This window comes from Lipotes vexillifer, unplaced genomic scaffold (assembly GCF_000442215.2).
Source record: "Lipotes vexillifer unplaced genomic scaffold, Lipotes_vexillifer_v1.1 scaffold732, whole genome shotgun sequence".
Taxonomy (NCBI): Eukaryota; Metazoa; Chordata; class Mammalia; order Artiodactyla; family Lipotidae; genus Lipotes; species Lipotes vexillifer.
The window spans coordinates 238,101-258,986 of NW_006792596.1; the positions used below are offsets into that span (position 1 = coordinate 238,101).

General features: G+C 45.1%; 2 protein-coding genes across 2 annotated transcripts in view; one reads left to right on the plus strand and one right to left on the minus strand.

Annotated features, from left to right (window-relative positions):
* The window catches only part of RTN4IP1 (reticulon 4 interacting protein 1), a 45,520-nt gene extending 37,228 nt beyond the window's left edge, over positions 1-8,292 (plus strand). The window contains exon 9 of the mRNA XM_007465759.1: positions 8,166-8,292. Coding sequence (XP_007465821.1) covers positions 8,166-8,273 — 108 coding nt within the window. The 3' untranslated portion in view covers positions 8,274-8,292. The remainder of the gene's footprint in view (positions 1-8,165) is intronic.
* Positions 8,293-11,506: 3,214 nt separating this feature from the next.
* The window catches only part of CRYBG1 (crystallin beta-gamma domain containing 1), a 214,497-nt gene continuing 205,117 nt past the window's right edge, over positions 11,507-20,886 (minus strand). Inside the window, exons 18-22 of the mRNA XM_007465760.1 lie at positions 20,043-20,182; positions 17,893-18,016; positions 17,065-17,223; positions 15,249-15,411; positions 11,507-11,595 (exon numbers count right to left, since the gene is read on the minus strand). Coding sequence (XP_007465822.1) covers positions 11,507-11,595; positions 15,249-15,411; positions 17,065-17,223; positions 17,893-18,016; positions 20,043-20,182 — 675 coding nt within the window. The remainder of the gene's footprint in view (positions 11,596-15,248; positions 15,412-17,064; positions 17,224-17,892; positions 18,017-20,042; positions 20,183-20,886) is intronic.

Genomic DNA, 20,886 nt, shown 5'->3' on the forward strand with positions numbered 1-20,886 from the left:
CATCTTGGTGACCTGCCCAGCAAGCCTAGTCAATGGGAACTCCGCAGAGGTAGCCTCGGCCAATGTCCACACTGCCTTACACGCCGAGTTTAAGTGCTGTGTTTTGGGTTCTTTCTCCATGGGAATCATAGCCATAGACTGCTGCATTTGAGACAGAGCGTGCACCATCTAGTGCAGCCCCTTTGGTTTGTAGATGAGAGGCAGGCCCAGAGAGCTTATGTGATTTTCCCAAAGACACTTGGTTAGATGGTAGCAGAGCTGGGATCTACAGCTGGGCTGCTGATATTTTGATAATGGTCCTGAAAAGAAGGCACCGTGAAGGCAATTGTTGCACAAAGGTGGGGACACACTTGTGAGTTTACAGTTGAATTGCTTCTTGAGCTTCTTTAGTCCGAGGGTGAGGCTACTTTGGAGGCAAGCAGATTTCCAGATGAGCAAGGAGATCAAACACTGTGGAATCTAAACAGAACTGGACTAGAAGTTAGGTCCCTGGGTCTCCTGTTCCCAGGCCAGTGTAATAAAATCGGCAAATAAATGGTATGTCTGAGAGGGTCAGTGGGCAGGATGTGATTCAGGATTGATGGCGATTTTGGTAGAGACAGCTGGTTGGTGTTTCTGTCTATTCGAGTCTGTCCTGCAGCGGACCTGGTGGGGAGGGACTACTGCTTGGAGCCTGGTCAGCCCTTTTTGGGTGTCGAAAGGGCTCTTAGGGCTGATGGCAGTTGAAAGACTCCTTAGCTACCACCTGCCTATTTAACTTCTTACGTGGTTTTAACGGCTCAGACATGCCACCTCTGGAAGAATAACCCAGAAGGCAAACTCATATTCTGGTACTGATATTCGTGATTTTATTGAGAAATTATATGGAATTATAAATGAAGGGAGGGCTTCCCTGGTGGCGCAGTGGTTAAGAATCCGCCTGCCAATGCAGGGGACATGGGTTCAAGCCCTGGTCCGGGAAGATCTCACATGCCGTGGAGCAACTAAGTCCGTGCACCACAACTACTGAGCCCACGTGCCTAGAGCCTGTGCTCCGCAACAACAGAAGTCACCGCAATGAGAAGCCCACACACCACACCAAAGAGTAGCTCCTGCTCATCGCAACTAGAGAAAGCCCGTGGGTAGCAACGAAGACCCAACTCAGACAAAAGTAAAAAAAAATTAAAAAAAAAAAAAAATAAACAAATGATTGCAGAGGCTTATGTACCCTAGAGGGTTGCATGAAGTCATGGATAAAATGATTCTCATTTTATAGATGAGAAAACTGGCTCAAAGGGATAAAGGGGCATGCTCAAATTTATAGACGTGGGACCAGAACTTATACCTCTGACCCCAGTCCTGTGCTCTTCCCTCCTCACCATTAAGCTGCATTCTTCGTGCTTGAAGCTGATCTAGGACTTCAGCTTAAATTGACTTGTCATTTTACACTGGGCAGGAAAGGGTTGGGAGCAAGTCTAGCATCACACGACGTGATCCTTGCTAAGCCATATGGAAAGAGCCGCTTGAAATGGGTTTTCTTGTGTTGGCACCTGCCCCTTGCTGGCCCATCTCATCTTTCCATTTTGGTTTGGGAAAGAAATGTTTTTAGGAACTACTGGCTGCTTTTTGTGCATTTAGTTTTTTTATTCTATTTCAGCCAAGGAACTTATGATAGAAAATGGCCCACTACTATTTCCCAAATATTTTGGTTCCAAGTTTACTTGCTTCTTCTCAGACTTCTAAGTCTTGATGTGTACTGGGTAGACAGGAGCTCTTCAGCCTTGTTGTGGCTGCATTGTGCCTCTCTGTAGGGATGTCCCCATATCCCACAGGGATGCTTATTTTATTTCTAGGAAGAAGGAAATGAGCCATCATCAGATAATACGGCCCATAGTTCTGCTCGTGCTGAATGGGGATGGAGCCTCATCATTAGAGAGGCCCCTGTCCTCCAGAAGTCACCACACTTGTCCTGACGGGGGCTCCAGACTGTCCACATGCTTATCATTGCTCTTTTGTGTTCAAAATATTGTGACGCTCTCTCTACCTAGAAATTACTATTTATGCAACAAAGAGAGGTGTTTGTGTACGTGTCCCTATTGAATTTGGTAGATAACTGGTGGAATGGCTAAAAGAGGACATGGTAGAAATAATGATGCCCTTCAAGTGTCCTCCTCCAAGGGTGAGTGAGGAGATGTTCCTCTGGCCTTTGATTCTCTTCTCACCAGGGTTATTTGGGCTCAGGAGTCATTTCTGACAGTGAAGGGCTCTGGGACTATGGCAGTTGATATGTGACACCGGATCCACGAAGAGGTCAGCTGTGCTGTGCATCCTGCTTCTTTGTGGGTGTGAGAGGTTGTTGCCTGTCTACACTGGAAAGTTGGAAAGGATAACAGAACAGATCTGCTTACCCATTGTGTGGTTAGTAAAGACTGTAAAGTTGGACGAGGACACTGAAATCCTTCCAACCTTTGGCTGACTGCTTAATGAATCTAATTAGCAGGTATCCGATAGAGGGGCTGGAGTTGTTTTTTGACAGTGTGAGGCCATGAACCAGAAGAGGCTACTCTTAAAATACTTTAAGCTTTGGAATGAATAATACATTTGTAATATTCAAAATCCAAAAGGTAGGAAAAGTTATTTCATAGACTCTTCCTTTGACTCCTGTCCCTCAGTCATGGAGATTCTCCTTGTCAGGGCCCCAACATTACCAGTTTTTTGGACATTCCAAAGATGTTCTGTGATTCAGTAGGGTGAATCACAGTAGGGTGAATTAGCACAGTGAGGTTAATGGGCTGCTACTGACACTGTGCCTTATGCCTGAAGTTTATTGGCATTTTCTCCTAAGCACAAAAAACATTTCCTGTTTTTATACTATTTAGCAAACTGTTTTTGGTGGGATGCCTACCACAATGCATGGGGCACACATATACAATGGAATATTACTCAGCTATAAAAAGAAATGAAATTGAGTTATTTGTAGTGAGGTGGATGGACCTAGAGTCTGTCATACAGAGTGAAGTAAGAGAGAAAAACAAATACCATATGCTAATGCATATATGTGGAATCTAAAAAAAAAAAAAAAAAGGTACTGATGAACCTAGTTGCAGGGCAGGAATAAAGACGTAGACATAGAGAATGGACTTGAGGACATGGGGTGGGAGGGCAAAGCTGGGGTGAATTGAGAGTAGCATGGACATATATACACTAGCGGATGTAAAATAGCTGGCTGGTGGGAAGCAGCAGCACAGCACAGGGAGAGGGAGGGGGGGAGGGTTGGGATAGGGAGGGTGGGAGGGAGGCTCAAGAGGGAGGGGATAAGGGGACATGTGTATGCATATGGCTGATTGGCTTTGTTGTGCAACAGAAACTAACACGGTATTGTGAAGCAATTATACTCCAATAAAGTCCTATTTAAAAAAAACACTTAAAAAAAAATAGACATGAAAGAAACTTGAAATACTGGTTGCTGCACCTGAGGAGGGGAACTAGATGGCTGAGGACCAAGTATGGGAGGGAGATGTTCCTTCATACCCTTTCATCTTGTTGAGTGTGTGTATGCACATGTGTGTTCGTGTACTTATTAAGGCCATTGGAGTCCACAGGTCCATTCAAGATCCTAGGTGACCAGCCAAGCTTCTTGGTTGAACGATGATGTATCTCGGTTTATGTATTTTAGCCAGCATCAGAATAGTTCCTGTGGAAGTTATTTGAATCTAATTCAGAAGTTACTGAGGGCTGGTGGGCGCTTTGCTTCATCCAGTAGTGTGTGGAGAGATGCGCTGGTCACGCTGAATTACATCCTGAGCAGTGCTGTCCACTAGAACTTTCTGCAGTGATGGAAATGTTCTCTGTCTGCATTGTCTAGTGTGGTAGCCACTAGCCGTATGTGACTGTTGAACACTTGAAATGTGGCTAGTGCAACTGAGGGACTAAATTTTTCATTTTATTTACTTTTGATTAATTTAAATTTAAGTAGCCCCATGTGGCTCGAGGTTAACCATTTTGGACAGTGCAGCTTTAGAGACAGTGTAATAAGTTCTGAGGCAAATGATCTCCCAGACCCGCTTTGGGATGGCCAGGCCCTAGTTTTGCAATGAACTGTATTCCAAAACTTTGAACTCCTTATTTGCAGCTGGATTTTTTCTCCCATAGAAAAAATGTAACGGCTAGGGACTGAATCCCTGGGACCACTACGAGAGTGTTACCTTGCCAGATGTGGTAGGTACCTCACAGCCTTGATGCTACTGAAGTTTTCAGATGCCACTGAAAATTGTTTCTATGGGTAAACAGGCCGAGTTTCTCCCCTTACCTTCTGGCTAGGAGTGCCTGTTTTTAGGGGGGCCTAGGGACAAGTCCTGGGATGCACATTTACTGCCTTGGAGAGTATCCTCCCCCCCGCTCAATCTCACCTCCTATCTTCCAGCCCTGAGTTTTCCATCTGGGGCCAGGAAGTTCAGGAATAGCAAGTCCGAGCAAAGCCCACCTCTTCCTTCATATCTGCCTAGTTTAAGCCTCCTTCTTCCCCTTTATCCCACCCCAGGAAACACTGATCCTGTGGCAGAGCTCAGGGCCACGCCTATCTGAGAGGGGGTGCTGGCGCTGTGTCCTGCCGCCCTGCGCCGGGGCCCGTCCACAGGCGTGAGGACAGGGATCGCCAGGGGCCTTTAGGTCTCCCTGGATCTCTGTCATCGGCCTCTGTCTCCTCGCACTCTCCCCGCTCTGAGATCAGTTTCTGTGCCCCGTGGAGGCTGCGGCTGAGGGTATGGGGAAGAGGTGACAGACTTGGGCTTCCCTCCCCAAAACACACCCATGCCATGCAGTGATGACATCGGGCGTCTGGGACCCTAAGTCTGCTCCTCTGCTAAGAGCTCTGACCTTGCACTTAGCACGTAAACACCTGCGCTGCAGTTTCCTACTCTATCCAACAGGCTGGCTCAGAGGCTCCCCCGCTTTAAGCTCTACTGTTCTGTGATCTGCGCAGGGAAGTGGGGATTGAGGGAGAGCCTCTCTGCAGGCCACCGTGCCTGCCTGGGTGCCATCCTCTCTCCACCAGCTCTCCAAAGCTCCTGTGCTGAGAGGGTTTCTGCCTGAGAAGCAGGGAGGCTTGCCCAGTGGCTGATGAACAACAGTGTTCTGAGGCCACACCAGGGAGGTAGAGGTTCCCATGGTCCCTATTCTCATGGAAGGGATGTCAGGCAGGAGGTGCCAAACCCCGGGGCCTGGTTTTGTGCAGCCTTTGTTTAGGAAGGGAAAGGACAATCAGAGAGCCTGAATTTAGGTCTGAGACTGGGATGAATGCTGCAGCTGTGGACTCCCGGTCAGCTGTGAGCCCCGCGCGTCCGCGTCGCCCTCGAGTGTGGTATGAAGCCCGCCGCTTTATACCAGGGCTCCCTGAGTCGGCCAGACTACAGCAGTGTCATCACATAAATGTCCCCACCTCACCGTGAGTAACCTTTCTTTCCCCTCTCTGGATTTTTGCTCTGATCCCTTTGTCCATAGCAAACAAGCATTCCGGGTCTGATGTGAGGCTGTGTGTAGACACTGCTTCATTATCCCATTAATCTCTGTTTGCTGTCATATATTCAGCCAACAGTGGCATTTGCCTGCCTGTTAATTGAAAGCCTCTTTTTCATTGTCACTTACGAGAAGAACTGAATGCCCGTTATGCTACAGTCAGCCCTGTGGGATTATCCGCCACAATAGGCCGGACCAGCCAGATTAAAGTGTGCTGTCGCTGTGGGCTGCCTGGGTCATCAGTTCAGGGTCTGTCTCTCCGGTCAGGTTCTAAAGTGGACGGAGCTAGGTGGGCAGGCCGCTCATCCTGGAGTTGAGCAGGTGGATTCCTGTTCCTTTGTGACCTCCCGTAAGGCCGCTGCCGGTGTCCGGTGCTCAGTGACAACGAATGGGTGTTATTGCCTCCTTTCTTTTCTTGATGTCCCTCTCTGGTGCCTGCTTTGTGTGCCTGCTCTGCGTCAGTGCCTGGCACTTAGAAGGCAGACAGTCTCTGTGGAATGGGTGACAAGTCAGGAACCCTAAGCATAAGGCAAAAGGCTGCAGTGATTCCCTCCTTGATGTGCAGAAAACTCACCTCCACCCCTAGAGATTCTGATTTAGTTGTTCTAACTGGAGACCAAGGACTCTGCATTTTAAGCATGCATTCAGGTGATTCCTTTTCAAGTAATCACATACAAAAAGCAGTGTCCCAGCAGCCTGAAGGAGAGGGGCGGGGCGGGAGGTTTTGGGTGGGACATGCAGGGAACAACTTGAACGCATTCCACTCTTTTACCAGACGAGGCAAGCTGATTTCCTCTAACAAGCCAGCTCAGATCTGTTCTGTTCACAGTGGCCACCATGCCGGGGGAGGTTGAGGTCACCCTCAGCTTGCTGGAGAGTGCCACGATTATTCATCAGTGATGTCCTCCGCAGGTGCAGATGGGAGTGGTGGCCCATGGACCATGCAACTGCTATCTTGGTGGCCTGGAGACTGGATCCTCAGGTGGCACAGTCTGTTAGCATGAGGCAGGCCAGCCAAGATGCAGGCTGTGATGAACCATTATAATCCTTGGCTACCTTTCCCTCCCCTTAAGATTTTAGGAGTAGATGTAGAAAGCAGCTGCTGATATACGAAAGGCTTAGTGCGTAGTGGAGAGAGCACAGACTCTGGCACCAGCTTGAATCCTGCTTTACCACTTAGCAGTTATGGGACGTTGGGCAGCTTATTTAACTCGGCGCCTTAATTTATTCATCTGTAAAAGGGGAACAATAATAGTACCTACCTCATAAGGTGGTTGTAGGGATTAAATGAAGTAAAATATACAGAGCACTTAGAAGAGTGCCTGGCACACAGTGAGGCCAGTATGTGCTAGCTGTGACTTTTATGAGCTTATCGTGGTTTGCGGGTACAAAAGAATTTTCAACTCTGGAGAAGGGAACTTTTGGAGTCCGAGATGCTCTCTGGTGGCAGGGCTGTGAGGTTCACACGAGAGCAAGGTCTGTCGGGTGCACGTGAACACAAAAGCACGTACTTCTTCCTCTTGGAAGACGGAAAGGGCTGCGAGATGTAGGCTTATGCCTTCCGACGACTTATACCCGCCTGTGGAGCAGTGGCAGGTAGTTCACTGAAAGAGCCAGTGGATAGTTATTGATTTTTGCTTGAAGTTTTGAAAAGGATGAGTTCAGTTGGATTCGTGCATAGGGAGAGGGCGCTTAACTGGTCCTAGTTTCAAAGGAGGTTGCTGGCAGTACTAACGCTACAGTAAAAAGAACCAGCAACACTCAAGCCTTTATGCGCTGGCTGAGCTGGCGTTCCTGTAAGTTCCACCTAGCTGCTGTGTGGCTTAGCAAAGCCCCTAGGGCAGCTGCAGCCAGGGAAGGGCCACAGAGCCCACGCAAGACTCTCGCTTCCCAGTTATCTTACTGGTTTTCACCTAAGTGACACTTATTAAGCTCCTGCTGTGTGCCTAGCATTGTGCTGGGTGTTGGGGGGCGGATACAAGAGGTGACTAGCCCACAGGTGTGCTAAGCTTTGACTGAGTCGGGCCAGACATTCAACAAATTGAAACAATCTGTCCCTTTTCTGGGCACTGCCTGTGAGGGGCCACAGGGACACATGCAGCGAGAACCCTGGGACGCCTTCTTTGGCCTTTACCACGCAGGACAGCGTGGCTGAGACGGGCACTGGGCTGTAGCAGGCCGTCTGTGAGGAGGGCCACACAGGCTCTGCGGCGGTTCAAGGAGAGGACGCGCCGCAGGCTCGGGTTGGGGCCGGGCCGGGCGCCCGGCAGATGTCGCAGAGGGGCACACACCCCACGCTCAGACAACGGCAGCTAGCCCATTTTGGTAACGCGGGGTCCACGGAGGGTGGAGGTTGGAACGGTAGTGGCCTTGGGATGCTGGCCTCAGGCGCCGTGGAAGGGCCCTGAGCAGGGGAGCGAGGCGCCGGCGTGGAGCCAGAGGAAGGTTACTGGTCGGTCTGGGCTCCCTTACACCGGAGACGCAAAGAGGCAGGAGAAGCCGGGGGGCAGCCGTCTTGCTGGCCCGCCTTGAGTTCCTGACCCGGGGGCGCCACGCAGACCGGAGAGAGGCCCGCCAGAGCTGGGCACGCGACGCAACCAACTACCGACGTCACCCGACTTGACCCACGCGGCTCTTCTCACCTGCTCGTCAACCTTTCTTGTGTTTTACAGATTCAGCCAGTTATTGAGAAAACCTTTCCGTTTTCTAAAGTTCCAGAAGCCTTCCTGAAGGTAGAAAGAGGACACGCACGAGGAAAGACCGTCGTCAGTGTCGTTTAAATACACACTCAGTTTGGTGCCTGTGGGCTCTTATTTGGTGAGTGCCTGCAGGCCCCGGCTCTTTTCCAGCTTAGACTAGAAGTTCCATGAAATAAATTTAGCACACGCACGTTTCTGCCAGTCATTTCCTGTCTTCTGAGCTGAGCAGAGACTGATTTTATAGCCACAGCCCCACCCTCTGTCATCACCTAGCTCTGCCCAGAGCGTTCTCGCGTCACCTGGCCCGACGCGGCCGCGCACTCCTGTCCGCCGAGCTCCTCCATGCCAAGCGCAGGGGATACACACGTAAGCAGGGACAAGATATGAACATCTCTGCACTTGGACTTGTCTATAAAGTTGCTGAAAATTGCCTATTGTTTTTTTCAAGCTGTTCTTTCACAGCAGGTTTGCAGATTGTGGCGGCACCTTCTGTTCTAGCAGCTCAAACTGTTTATCATCTTAATAATTGTGAGAGCTTAGAACTTTCAGCACGTGGAGGGATGGCGGCATGAAGAGCTTGCTTAAAGCTAATTCCTTCTTAGGGTCAGAGTGAGCACTTTTCCCACTGGCCAAAGTTTCCTTTGATTTTTATTCCATCTGCTCCAGCGTGCGGTCATGACAGCCCTCAGAGTTCTGAATCTCTTAGGGTCATATGTAAAAATCTCGCCAGCGTTTTGGTTGTTTACGCTTTTGGAAAATGAAAGGTGATGTAAAGTTTGTAGCTTTTTAAAACCCTTACTTTTTTGCGTAAGGCTAGTCTTCTTTCGGCAACTGAAATGTGCTTCTCTGGGGACTTTTCCGTGGAAATTACCACCATTCCACTGGGGACCAGAGTTCTCCAGTTTGACCTGAAATGCTTGCGTTTAGGTATCTCGCCAATAAACCTGTTGCGGCTTTTGAGTCTCTAGTCTGTGCGCTCTGATCACTGACGGTAAGTGTTCAATTCCCGCCACCATCCCCTCATTACTGCAGCTCAGCTGCTGTCGTTTGGCTTCTGACGTAGACCTGTCTGAGTAGCCTTCTACTTGGTTTCTTCCTGCTAGACACTCGTTTGTAGTGTTGCATGAGGGTTTTTTCTCTAGAATTGCTGTTCTCACCAGTACAAGTTTACCTCAAAAGCAAGATGTTTTTCCAGGTGTGAATAAGCCACTTTTGACTTCTCTGAATTCAACCTCAGCTCTTTCTCTTTGAGGCCTCCCAGTGGTAGTGAGGGGCATCTCTCGAGGGACGACCTCACTTACCCTCATGTCCACTCAGAAAAGTGGAGTGTGCCCCTTCACCACTGAGTCTGGAAAGAGGGTAGTCGAAAATCTCCCCCTGCTGTTATTCTAGCAGCTCTGAAACCCACCTTGTCCAGATCAGACATTGGTTTCTAATCTGCCTGCTGACCCTCTTTGAAGTGTTACGAGGGCTAGAATGGACTCTCTCAGATTTCATCAGTAGTTAACCAGAAACAAGTTTATTCAAGAGAGAAATTCAACACAGACTAGACAGTCTTACCCCACCTTACTGTAGTGAGACACACAAAGGCCTAAGGCCAGAGCTGTGCACCTAAGAACAAGACGCCTGGCAGCTGCTGCTGCACGTGTGCGAACATCTTAAAACTGAAGGTAAACTACTCTGGGGGCCGCCACTGCCCACCACAGGCTCCAGAGGATCAGCATTTTACAACTGGAAACATACGGAGTAGCTGAAAAGGAAACAAGATTTGTTCTTCCAAGCACCAGTGTCCAGTGACGAGGACAACGACATGAGGACAAAAAGAGGAAGCGTGTATTCAAGGAATGTTTAGCAGTTTTGTTCAAACTATGAACAGCACTGAGGCCAGGGAGTGTACAGTCAGCAGCTAAATATTTTCAATTTCCACTGAAATACTTGCTGCGTCTTAGGGTTCTCAGATCTGAGATTTGGCCAACTAGGATTGCTTCAGTCTCCTTTCTTTCGCTTTCTGGAGAGAATTGCTGGTCATCCTCTTGAGCCTTCCCCACCTCTCGTTTCTGCTCCCAGAAGTACATGACCTGAGGCTGTCGCCCAGCAGTCAGAGCAGGTGCGGGGCCGTGGAGCCTCACAGGGAAGGCAGCCCCGTGCAGGCCTCGTGCCAGTGCAGCTGGACAGGGGGGCAGGAAATTGGGCTAAAAGACCTGAGTTTAGCAAAGGCCTGCGTCACACTGCTTCAACTACCTGTAGATGAGGATGGGCTCATAAATTAGGTCACGGTAATACTGTTTCCGTAGCATCTGCAAGAAAAGCACTAACCACCACTCACATGTGACATTCTAGAGTGGGTTAAAATAATCCAGATCCTGCTAATAAATGTTAGCAGACATGGACATGCTATCTTTGTAAATTTACTAATTTTTTAAAAATATATTTTTGGCTGCCTTGGGTCTTTGCTGCTGTGCATAGGCTTTCTCTAGTTGTGGCGAGCAGGGGCTACTCTTCATTGCGGTGCGTGGGCTTCTCATTGCGGTGGCTTCTCTAGTTGCGGAGCACGGGCTCTAGGCACACGGGCTTCAGGAGTTGTGGCACGCAGGCTCAGTAGTTGTGGCTCACGGGCCCAGCCACTCTGCATCACATGGGATCTTCCTGGACCAGGGCTCAAACCCGTGTCCCCTGCATTGGCAGGCAGATTCTCAACCACTGTGCCCCCAAGGGAAGTCCCCTAATTTTTAATATTAACAGAAACATTTTGTTTATACTTAGTTGCTTAAGGTAGGTCTGACTAGATAAGGCTTTCCCCACTTTGCTATACGGCATAATTAATAAGTCCAGAAATCAGAAGATCAAGGACCAAAATTACAGGCCTAATAAATTATTTCTTCTCAGACGCTGAACAGCCTCCTACCTTACAAACTTGAGCTTCTGTCCTTCCCTTAAGTGTACAGGACTTGTAGGTCTGCAAGGTCGGTAAGTTTGTTCTTGTTTCTCTATCTTTGGATATAATTTAAAATGTACATAATCTTGCTGCTAATGAGGCAACCTGCTTAAGCAGCTACTGAAAAGAAATGAAAGGGATGAAACAAGAGGAGGATAAATGACTGGTTTAAAACGACTACAGTCTTTTGAGAAGATGAGTGGTTGTCCTGGTCACGGTGGTGTGATTCAAGAGAGAATTTAGAGCTGTTGAAGGAGCAGGTCCACTTTCTTCTTGGCGCTTCTGTCTGCAGCCCTTGTTTTTTCTTTTTGTTTGTTTGTTTAAGTAAGGTAGCTGAAAGACCGCCAGAAATATTCCTCCTGCATTCTTTAATTCAGGCCTATAGGACCATGGCTTCCCACACCTGTGTTAACTTCTCTTTGCTGACACTGTTGAGGATAAGGTGATTTTGATCATACTGTGTACCCCCTGAAAGACAGAAGAGGAGAATGCTGGAAGGAAACATGCCCACATGAAGAGGCTGGAGCAGACACAGTTTATCACAACACCAATGTAACAAGAGTAAGCAAAGTGTAAAACTATGTGCCTCGAGGAGACAAAGCAGGGAGGAAAGCCCAGAAATGCACTGAGGGCTGAGAGGTTCCAGCCTCTGGGGGGTGATGTGTTAAAGCCCCATCATATGGCACCAGCGGGGTGGCGGGGGCAGAATCTAGAAATGGGAAAAGGAGTAAAACGATTGTGACAAATAGTCAGTGGTGGGATTGTGGATTTGAGATACCAGCAAAAAAAGCAGGCAGGCCTGAGTAGAATGGTCATCGGAACAAATTTTGCATGAACAATGAAAAATAGTTGTATTAGGTCAAAGGGGAGGTCTGAGTGACACCCAGAAGCACAGGCAGGGCAGCACTCCCACTCCTGGGAACCCACAGGATGTGGTGTATGAAAATTCATAGCACTTAACATGCTGAGTTCCATTAGACTGTAAAACTAGTATGGTTTCCCTTTCACCAGAATGTTTTTCCAAGGGTGCCTACTAGATATTTCAGATTCTTTAGCCTCGTGGCCTCTTCTTTCAATTGGAGAAGTATCATTAACAAAAGAAAGGGTCGTGTGATTGTTTTTTCCAGTGTGGAGTAAACAGATACCTTACCCTTTTCAGCATAAGCCTCTGTACCAACGTCATAGCACCAAGGACTCCATCAAAATTAAAATCTGTTCAACTCGCTGCAGGGTAAGTGCGACTGGTATTGAAATCATACTGCAGCCTCAGGCCAAGAGGAATTAAACGTTCTTATTCTCTTTTAAAGCATTTACAGAACATCCAAAAGGTCTGAAAACTTACACAGTAGATTTTGATAGAAATAATCTCTTACGCATGCCCCTCTTCTAAGAAATTGGTTTATCATCATGATAACTAAGAGCCTCTGCACAGCTAGGTATAGGATAGAATACAAAGGCAAGGTGCCCTGGGCATTTTATGCTTAAGTTTGGACAAAAAAAGTCACCACCACCACAAACCGCACCATCTCCACTGAGACACAACACACTATACTCCACTGAGATTTCAGCAAATATTATCTTAAGGTCACAATGTCTTTTTTCATTCTTCAAGATTACAGTATCTTAAACATACTTTCTGTGTATATTACATCATAATTCTAATTAGAGTCATGATGACTAGAAAGTTCTTGAGAAATAATCTGATTTATTCTTTGCATTTGGGGAGGATTAAAATCCTCACAGACTTTTTTAAAGTGAGTGTGAATCAGCTTACACTCTTGTTATTATGTCTTTGGTCTGGAATAATACACGGATGTCTACCAAAACACCAGGAGAGAGGTTAAAAGAAATAAATCTTATGGTAGTATTAGTAGGTAACAAATGGTCAACAGTTGTAGCCAGTGAAAGTCACAGTCTCCAATTGAGAGATGTATTTCTATCCCCCTTGCACAGTATGTGGGATGTGTGGCCCTACTCTCTCTTGTCCACAAGATGGCATCATTCTCTCACATTCTGAGACATATAAACTATAAACTAGTTTAACAAGTGATTACTGTAGCTACCATACTCGATATACTGAGTTCACAAACGTACAGAACAGTATCCTTATTCCAAAGGCACTGGGCTAATTTACATTGCATTTTAGGAAGTGATCTTGGAGCTTTAAAGCGAAGCCCTAAGGAGGAGGCTCCTGAAGTCCCACAGTCCTTTTCAGAGTCGAAGACTAGAAAGCCAGGAATCCTTACTCTTGGTCAACTGCCAGGGTAGCAAGTGGGGGAAAATCCCATATCCTTGGAGCTTCCAGAATGTAAGCGCTCTGAAGCCAAGGTACTGTCCTTTTTGTTTTTCTTTTTTTCTTTCACTTTGATACCCCCAGTGTGTGGCACAGAGCCTGTCACATAGTGGGTACCCAATAAATACATGTTGAAAGAATAAAAGGAATGCTCTAAGAGACTAGCTCATAAAGATTACAATGACCTTAACCCTGGACATAGGAAGCTGATCACATCTGTAAGAAACATTAGTCTGTATTTTCCCCAAAATCCATGTTTCCAATTCAGTCTAGTCACATTTCTTTGGCTTCTCTGGAGCTTTTGAAACTCTAGGAGCTCCAGTTTAACAAGTTGTTCAAAATTAGAATAAAGATAGTGACTCTTAACAGTTTGAACCTCAGATTGATCATCTATAAAATGGGTATCTTACTTGTGTACATACTGACAGATCTGTCGTGCCAGCCTACAATGCATTTGTCTCCTGCTTGCACTTTATACACTGGACGACTTTGGGGCCCATCCAGCCTGGAGTTAGATATTGCTCAGTGGTGCTCCCTAAATGTAGTGCCCTGCCTTTGCCTCATTAAACTCAGTTTGCCTCTGAGCACCTTTCTGTTCCTCAGATTCTTTGTGAATTCTAATCCCACTGTTAGGTGGCTTGGCCACTCTCCCCACCTGCAGATCAGAAGTGACAGCCACTTTTCTCCAGGGGCAGTCACCAAAGCCCCTGATGGAAATGTTCAGGCTTATTCTCCATCTTCCACAAAAGTTATTTTAAAACCAGGTTGCAGCTGTTTCTTTACCACTCTATCTTAATTTTTAATGACAGCTTTGGCCTAGAACCCTGACTCAGGTAAAATTGAGCCAACTTTCTAGCCATGATTTAAAGTGGTGTGTGGTATAGAACGGTTCCACTAAATTGACGAACATAACCACACTGGTTTCCTGATAGGGGATAGAAAGTCTCCATTAATAACCTGAAGCAAAATCACCGCACATGACATGAATAAAACACACCATCATCATTTGCTTGTCTGTAGCAACAAAGGTTCACTGAATTCCCATGTCTCCTTGAAGTCAGTTTTTTTTTTGCTTTATGTTGTTTTAAAATTATCATCAGTAGTTCTCGTAGACAGGCAGCATAGGCATTACCTGGGAGCTTGTTAGACATGCAGATTCTTGGGCCCTTCCCCAGACCCACTGAATCAGAACCTCTGAGGGTGGAACGTTCCCCAGCAATCTGTGTTTTTAACAAGCCCTCCAGGGGATTCTCATGCAGGTAAAGTTTGGAAACCCCCGCGGCCTAAATTTGTTCTTCCCCAAGCTCCATCAATCGGTTTGCTCTGGATTAACTTCACTGAACAAATGTGAAGTGGAAATCTTTTGGGCTATGTTGCTTGTTTTAATTCCTTTTCAGTCTTAGATCTTTACAATGAAAGTTTACATGCGTGTACATGAGAATCATCAACTATACAGACTGAGGTCATAGCCTTTTAACTTGTGAATTTTAGTCTAACATTGTTATAATAAATGGTTTAAAGTCGGCCCATGTCCGGATTCCACCTCAGCACTTAATGGGTGTGAGACTGTGGCCAAACTGATTAACTCCTCTGAGCCTCAGTTTGGAGGCTGTAAAGTGGGGCGAGGAGGGATAACACAGGCCTTTTGGGGCTGCTGTGAAGATCACGTGAGATAACGTATGTACAGTGTATAGCATTGAGGCTGGCACGTAGTTAAGGGATCACTTACTATTAATAATAGTACACGTATCATTTTCAAAAGTAAAGGAGAGCTTTTTAGTTAACTAAAGAAAGACACAACAAAGAAAATAAAGGAAACGATCCTTACCTTTGATATCTAAAACTAAATTTGGCTTCAGCTTGCTATAGATCCTGCCATCAGACTTCATGCTCCAGAACTGACTGTCGACGTTCTGTTCGAGCGCCAGGCCCAGTTTAGAGCCAGAGGTTACTAGGGTCCCCACGATGGTCAGGCAGCAGTCTTCTGCTATCTGCTCAGTGGAAAAGACAAGGTATCTTAGACATGGGTGGATATACATTCAGCTACCATTGCAAGCAATTTCCTGTGTGAGCTGATTTTTAAAGTTATCTTAGTTCCTAGCTTCATTTATACCCCACATGAGGAATTTCAGCTTTTAGCCATGGTAACTGGGATCAAACAAATATTTATGCCCTTCATTTCAGATAACATGTGATAGAAAGTTCTCAATTCTTGTCCACTGTTAAGAGATTTATGCCCTTTGTGAGGCCTTCTGTCTTATAAGTAAGGGAAGCCTTAGAACACTAAAAATGCCCATCATGATCTTTCCCCCCAGAAATCACCATGATCTGAGGCTGGGTCTGTAGCTAATCTCCCCAACGTATCCACTCCACTCAGCCTGACCCTTCCGGAATATGACTGCATCTCTAATTTTGAAGGCTGCTGTAGCACTGAAGTTGCTAAAAGGGCATTTTATCATTTTAAAACTTGGAATTCCATTTACTGATTTGTCTTGTCTTCCTTCATGAGAAACGTCTAAAATTTTCTACAAAGGCATCCTATCCAAGTATAAAAAGAGAAAACATAAATGCAGTAGAGTGTGTTTTAATGCAAAGATCTTATGGGTCCTTCTATGAAGTGAATCTACCCTTAATATAATATAAAGAAGGTATGGTAGTCATGTTCATATGGCATTCACACATACTGCTATAGAAAATGCTTATGAAAAGTGTACTGTTCTACAATATATTGAGATAGAAGGATTGTGATAATCTAGGACACTTTCCTTTTTCTCACTGACCTACCAAATTCAAAGCTGTTAAAATAATATCACTGTAATGTTCATTAGAAATAATTGCTGCAAGATGCCATTTTCTTGAATTAAGATAACTCAAAGGCAGACGTTTGCTTTTTCTGTGCCTCTATATTAGTTACTTCTGTTTCTCAAGCTATTTCTTCTATGCATGTCTAAACAGTACTTCTGTTTACCAAAAGGATGGTTCTCCCTCAAGCACAACAGACCAATTTAACAAGTTGTACTTGCTTTCAGCAGGCCGCAGTGCCTTCTGCTGACTCACAGGGCACCAGGATTAAAAAAATCGGGAGCAAACAGTCAAGCCCATAAAATCAAGGAGTTAAAAAGAGTATGTACAATAGAAGTGTGAAGCATCTCTCATAAACTCTTACAGCACTCAGCTTTTAAATGTGCATTGTGGCGGGAGTGATAGGAGGGAGATGGGCAATTTTCCATTTTACAACGTGTGACAATTAGGAAATGGATTGTGTTGTACACAGGGTGGTATCTCTTCAGCCTAGTCTGTGGGGTCCTCCAAAATGGAAACAAACCAAGAGTGATCTGTGTTGATAATGATGGGGCTTATAAGTTTATTTCTATAACAAGTAGGTTAAGGAAAAAGGGGAAGGTAACACAGACACTTGCTTTTTCTATTACTGTATAAAAATCAAGTATAGATATAAAGATTCTATCTTGGATCAGTGCTAGATTTACCTCCCATTTGGTTCCTAGACAGGTTCTATGAGAACTAAGAAATAGTTTCATGAAAAACCTTCTAACTTATTTCTGAAAATGCTCCAGGAATCGTGAAGTAGCCTCTACTTGAAGAGAGATGCTATGACAGACCCTTGTCTAATCCAAAAAGCTCACCCTGCACTTGATGCATCCTTCTTGATAAATCCAAATCTGATCATCAGCACCGACATCCTCCATGACCTGTATTCTGAGAAGCTTCAGATCCTCTAAGTTTCCATTGGTTGACATGAATAATCCAGTTGCTTTGTTTCGAAGTCTGAAATAAATTCGTTTCTAGAAGACAAAACCCCAGCAATAGTCATATACAAGCTGTACTTTAGAAGCACTGAACAAGCACCAGTAGCAGGGGCAGAATCCCAAATGAGGCTGGATAAGGGAAAACTGCTGTATCTGAGAGTTTCAGAGGCTTTAGGATTTTCTCAATGAGGAGAGGTTGACAGAATTTCAAAGTGCCTGGGGCTGGGAGCCTGCCTATGGACAACCCAGGGCTTGGGACATACCAGGTTATTTGTTTGTTTGTTTTGTTTTGTTTTGTTTTTACAGTACGAGGGCCTCTCACCGTTGTGGCCTCTCCCATTGTGGAGCACAGGCTCGGGACGCGCAGGCTCAGCGGCCATGGCTCACGGGCCCAGCCGCTCCGCGGCATGTGGGATCTTCCCGGACCGGGGCACAAACCCTTGTCCCCTGCATCGGCAGGCGGACTCTCAACCACTGCGCCACCAGGGAAGCCCCATACCAGGTTTTGATGTCAGGTGTAATAACATTTCTGAAAGCAGTTACAACCTTTTGGCACCAGAAACACAGCCGAAATTCAGAAATTCTCGGGGGTGGGGTGGGGGAGAGGCCAATTTCACACTTAAAATTGAAACTAAAAAGTTAATTACATTCACAAAAAAGATTTCGGAGAAGAGTCTATTCAAAGCATGTAGAAGAAGAAAGTACCTGAACAAAAGGTCGTAGAGAACCTATTTGGCGACAGCCACTGAATTCATACCAATTAGGTACTTCTGCTGGTGACAGTAGGAACTGTCGACCCCTGTAATTGCCATATTCATAAGTAACCCATCTGGAAAACAAAAGGAGATAACCACAGTAAGTAGCAATATCCATTTCACAGCGGGCACCAATTATATTTTCAGAACACTTTGATTTTTAGACTGAGCTTTTTATTTATTTTTAATTTATTTTTTGGCTGCGTTGGGTCTTCATTGCTGTACTTGGGCTTTCTCTAGTTGCGGTGAGTGGGGGCTACTCTTCATTGCGGTGCACGGACTTCTCATTGTGGTGGCTTCTGTTGTTGCAGCATGCGGGCTTCAGCAGTTGTGGCTCATGGGCTCTAGAGCGCAGGCTCAGTAGTTGTGGCACACGGGCTTAGTTGCTCCATGGCACGTGAGATCTTCCGGGACCAGGGATCGAACCCGTGGCCCCTGCATTGGCAGGCGGATTCCTAACCACTGCGCCACCAGGGAAGTACCTAGACCGAGCTTTTTATACTTTAAATATATGTTGGAGGATAAAAAAAAGGAAACTACCTTATTATCAAAAACAGCTACAGCACCCATGTCTTGACAAATAGCAAATTCATGGTACACGAGTATTTATGCCCAAAAGTTCCACTCTTGAAGAGAAATAGGTAAGTTTTTTCTTCAATAAGGTAATGAACTAGAGAGAGTCTTTTAGCAGGACAGCACAGTACTTCCTGTGAACTTTACATAAAACATCTTCAGTTGTAATAATAGACCTTTAGGCTCAGTATTGTGGCACACGGGCTTAGTTGCTCCATGGCACGTGAGATCTTCCGGGACCAGGGATCGAACCCGTGGCCCCTGCATTGGCAGGCGGATTCCTAACCACTGCGCCACCAGGGAAGTACCTAGACCGAGCTTTTTATACTTTAAATATATGTTGGAGGATAAAAAAAAGGAAACTACCTTATTATCAAAAACAGCTACAGCACCCATGTCTTGACAAATAGCAAATTCATGGTACACGAGTATTTATGCCCAAAAGTTCCACTCTTGAAGAGAAATAGGTAAGTTTTTTCTTCAATAAGGTAATGAACTAGAGAGAGTCTTTTAGCAGGACAGCACAGTACTTCCTGTGAACTTTACATAAAACATCTTCAGTTGTAATAATAGACCTTTATTTAAATGGTTAGTACTTGTAAAGTTCTTACACAAGGTGCTAGATAAGGGTTAGATAAAAATAAATAATAGAGTTTTATTTAAAATGAGAGTAATCTTCCTCAATCCAGAAAACTACTAAAGATACTCAGGTCTCTTCCACACAGAGATGCTGGTACCCACACCTGAAGTCTGGGTTCCAGCACAGACCAGCATGCAAGCAACACAGCAGTCTTTCTCTCTGGTTGATATATTACATCAAGGAAGAAGGTTCTGTTTTTAACCCTGGAGCCCTAAAATGTTATCATCGTAGTCATTTTATCATAAAAACAAACCTGTTGGAAAAAAAAAGTCACGCATAAAATTCCATCAATCACCCTAATAATCCGAATTTGTTTTTTAAATAGCTATAGTCCTCTCCACCATTTGATGCCTTCAAACTATACCTATTGTTTTTGTGAGTGAAAGAAAAATACTTTTGTAAAAACACATTACATTGATAGTCCTTATTCATTTTTACATCTTAATTTCAAAATTATTCAAAGTTAAGGAAAATCTTCCCATGTTGACATTAAGTCATTTTGCCTATAACATCTGCTAGTCACTCCTAGCTGAAGGAAAATCCCAACCCTTACTCCAAAATCAAAGGACTTGGTCTTTCAAAAGGATAAGCAAAATCAGTTCTCTTTCCTACTTGCTAAGGAAGTGCTCAATTTATTGCAAAGCTTTCGCCTAGGAACTTTGAGAGTCCTTATCTTAAGTAAACTAAAAATCTGGATGAAGAGATGATGTCCCACACACGGCTTTCCCCAATAGGAAAAGTATACTGTGAGGGAACATAAATATTAACCCTTACAGAAAAAAAGGGGTTATACGTCAATTTGGTTAAGGTAACAGAGAAGAGAAATACGATCAAACTTAATTTTTAAAATCTATTTTATTGAATAAACAAGTAGGTAACTCACTTACATGCCACCAGTCACCTGAACAGAGCGTATGTGCGTGTTGAATCCTAGGGATTGGAGATTAACTATTTCTGTACTAAATTCAATCTTTTTTCCTTTGAAGTCTTCTCTTTCAAAAAGAATAATTGTTGGTTCAGAAAATTCCTGTTTAGGGACAAAAATAATGTTCTGTTACTCATCCTTGATAGTAATTCGAACTTAACATGAAAATCGTCTTGTTACAAGGACAAAGCAGAAGATCTGGCCGGACTTGGCCTGCTCATAAACTCCCTTTTCCAGAGAGTCTGGGTGGTTCTACACTCCAAAGCTAAAGCAAGGAAGGACGGAGGGCAGAGAGTTTTTCCCTTACATAGAAAGGCAGGTAAATGTAAAGTATTATAAAACGGGGAAAATATCCCAGGCATAAAGGAACAGGTATATATGCCTGGAATATCAATTCTAATGGAATTTATTTTCAACTTTTCTGTTTTCTATTGAGATAAGAAGGGGCTGGAAAGTCAAGGACATAAATGGCGAGGGTCGGGGGCTGCGTTGATCTTTGGGGGTCTAGTGGTAATCTGCCTGATAAAGGAAGCTTCCCCTTGTATGCATTTTCAGATGTCTTTGTGTTGTTGTTTTTAACTGTCAATAAGACAATGATTCTGCGTATTCCCAAACTTTCCTGTAGGAATAATTGTTAGGAGAGAAAAAACAGGATGGAAGCCCCAAGTTCAAGTCCACTGATTTTCAGAAAAATGAAAAGTTGGCAGCTTATGCTTGTTTTTCAAATTACAGACCCTTCTGACCCTAGACTAAGCTCTAATGATAATAATCCTAAAATCATAAATGATACATGAAAAATTCCCTAA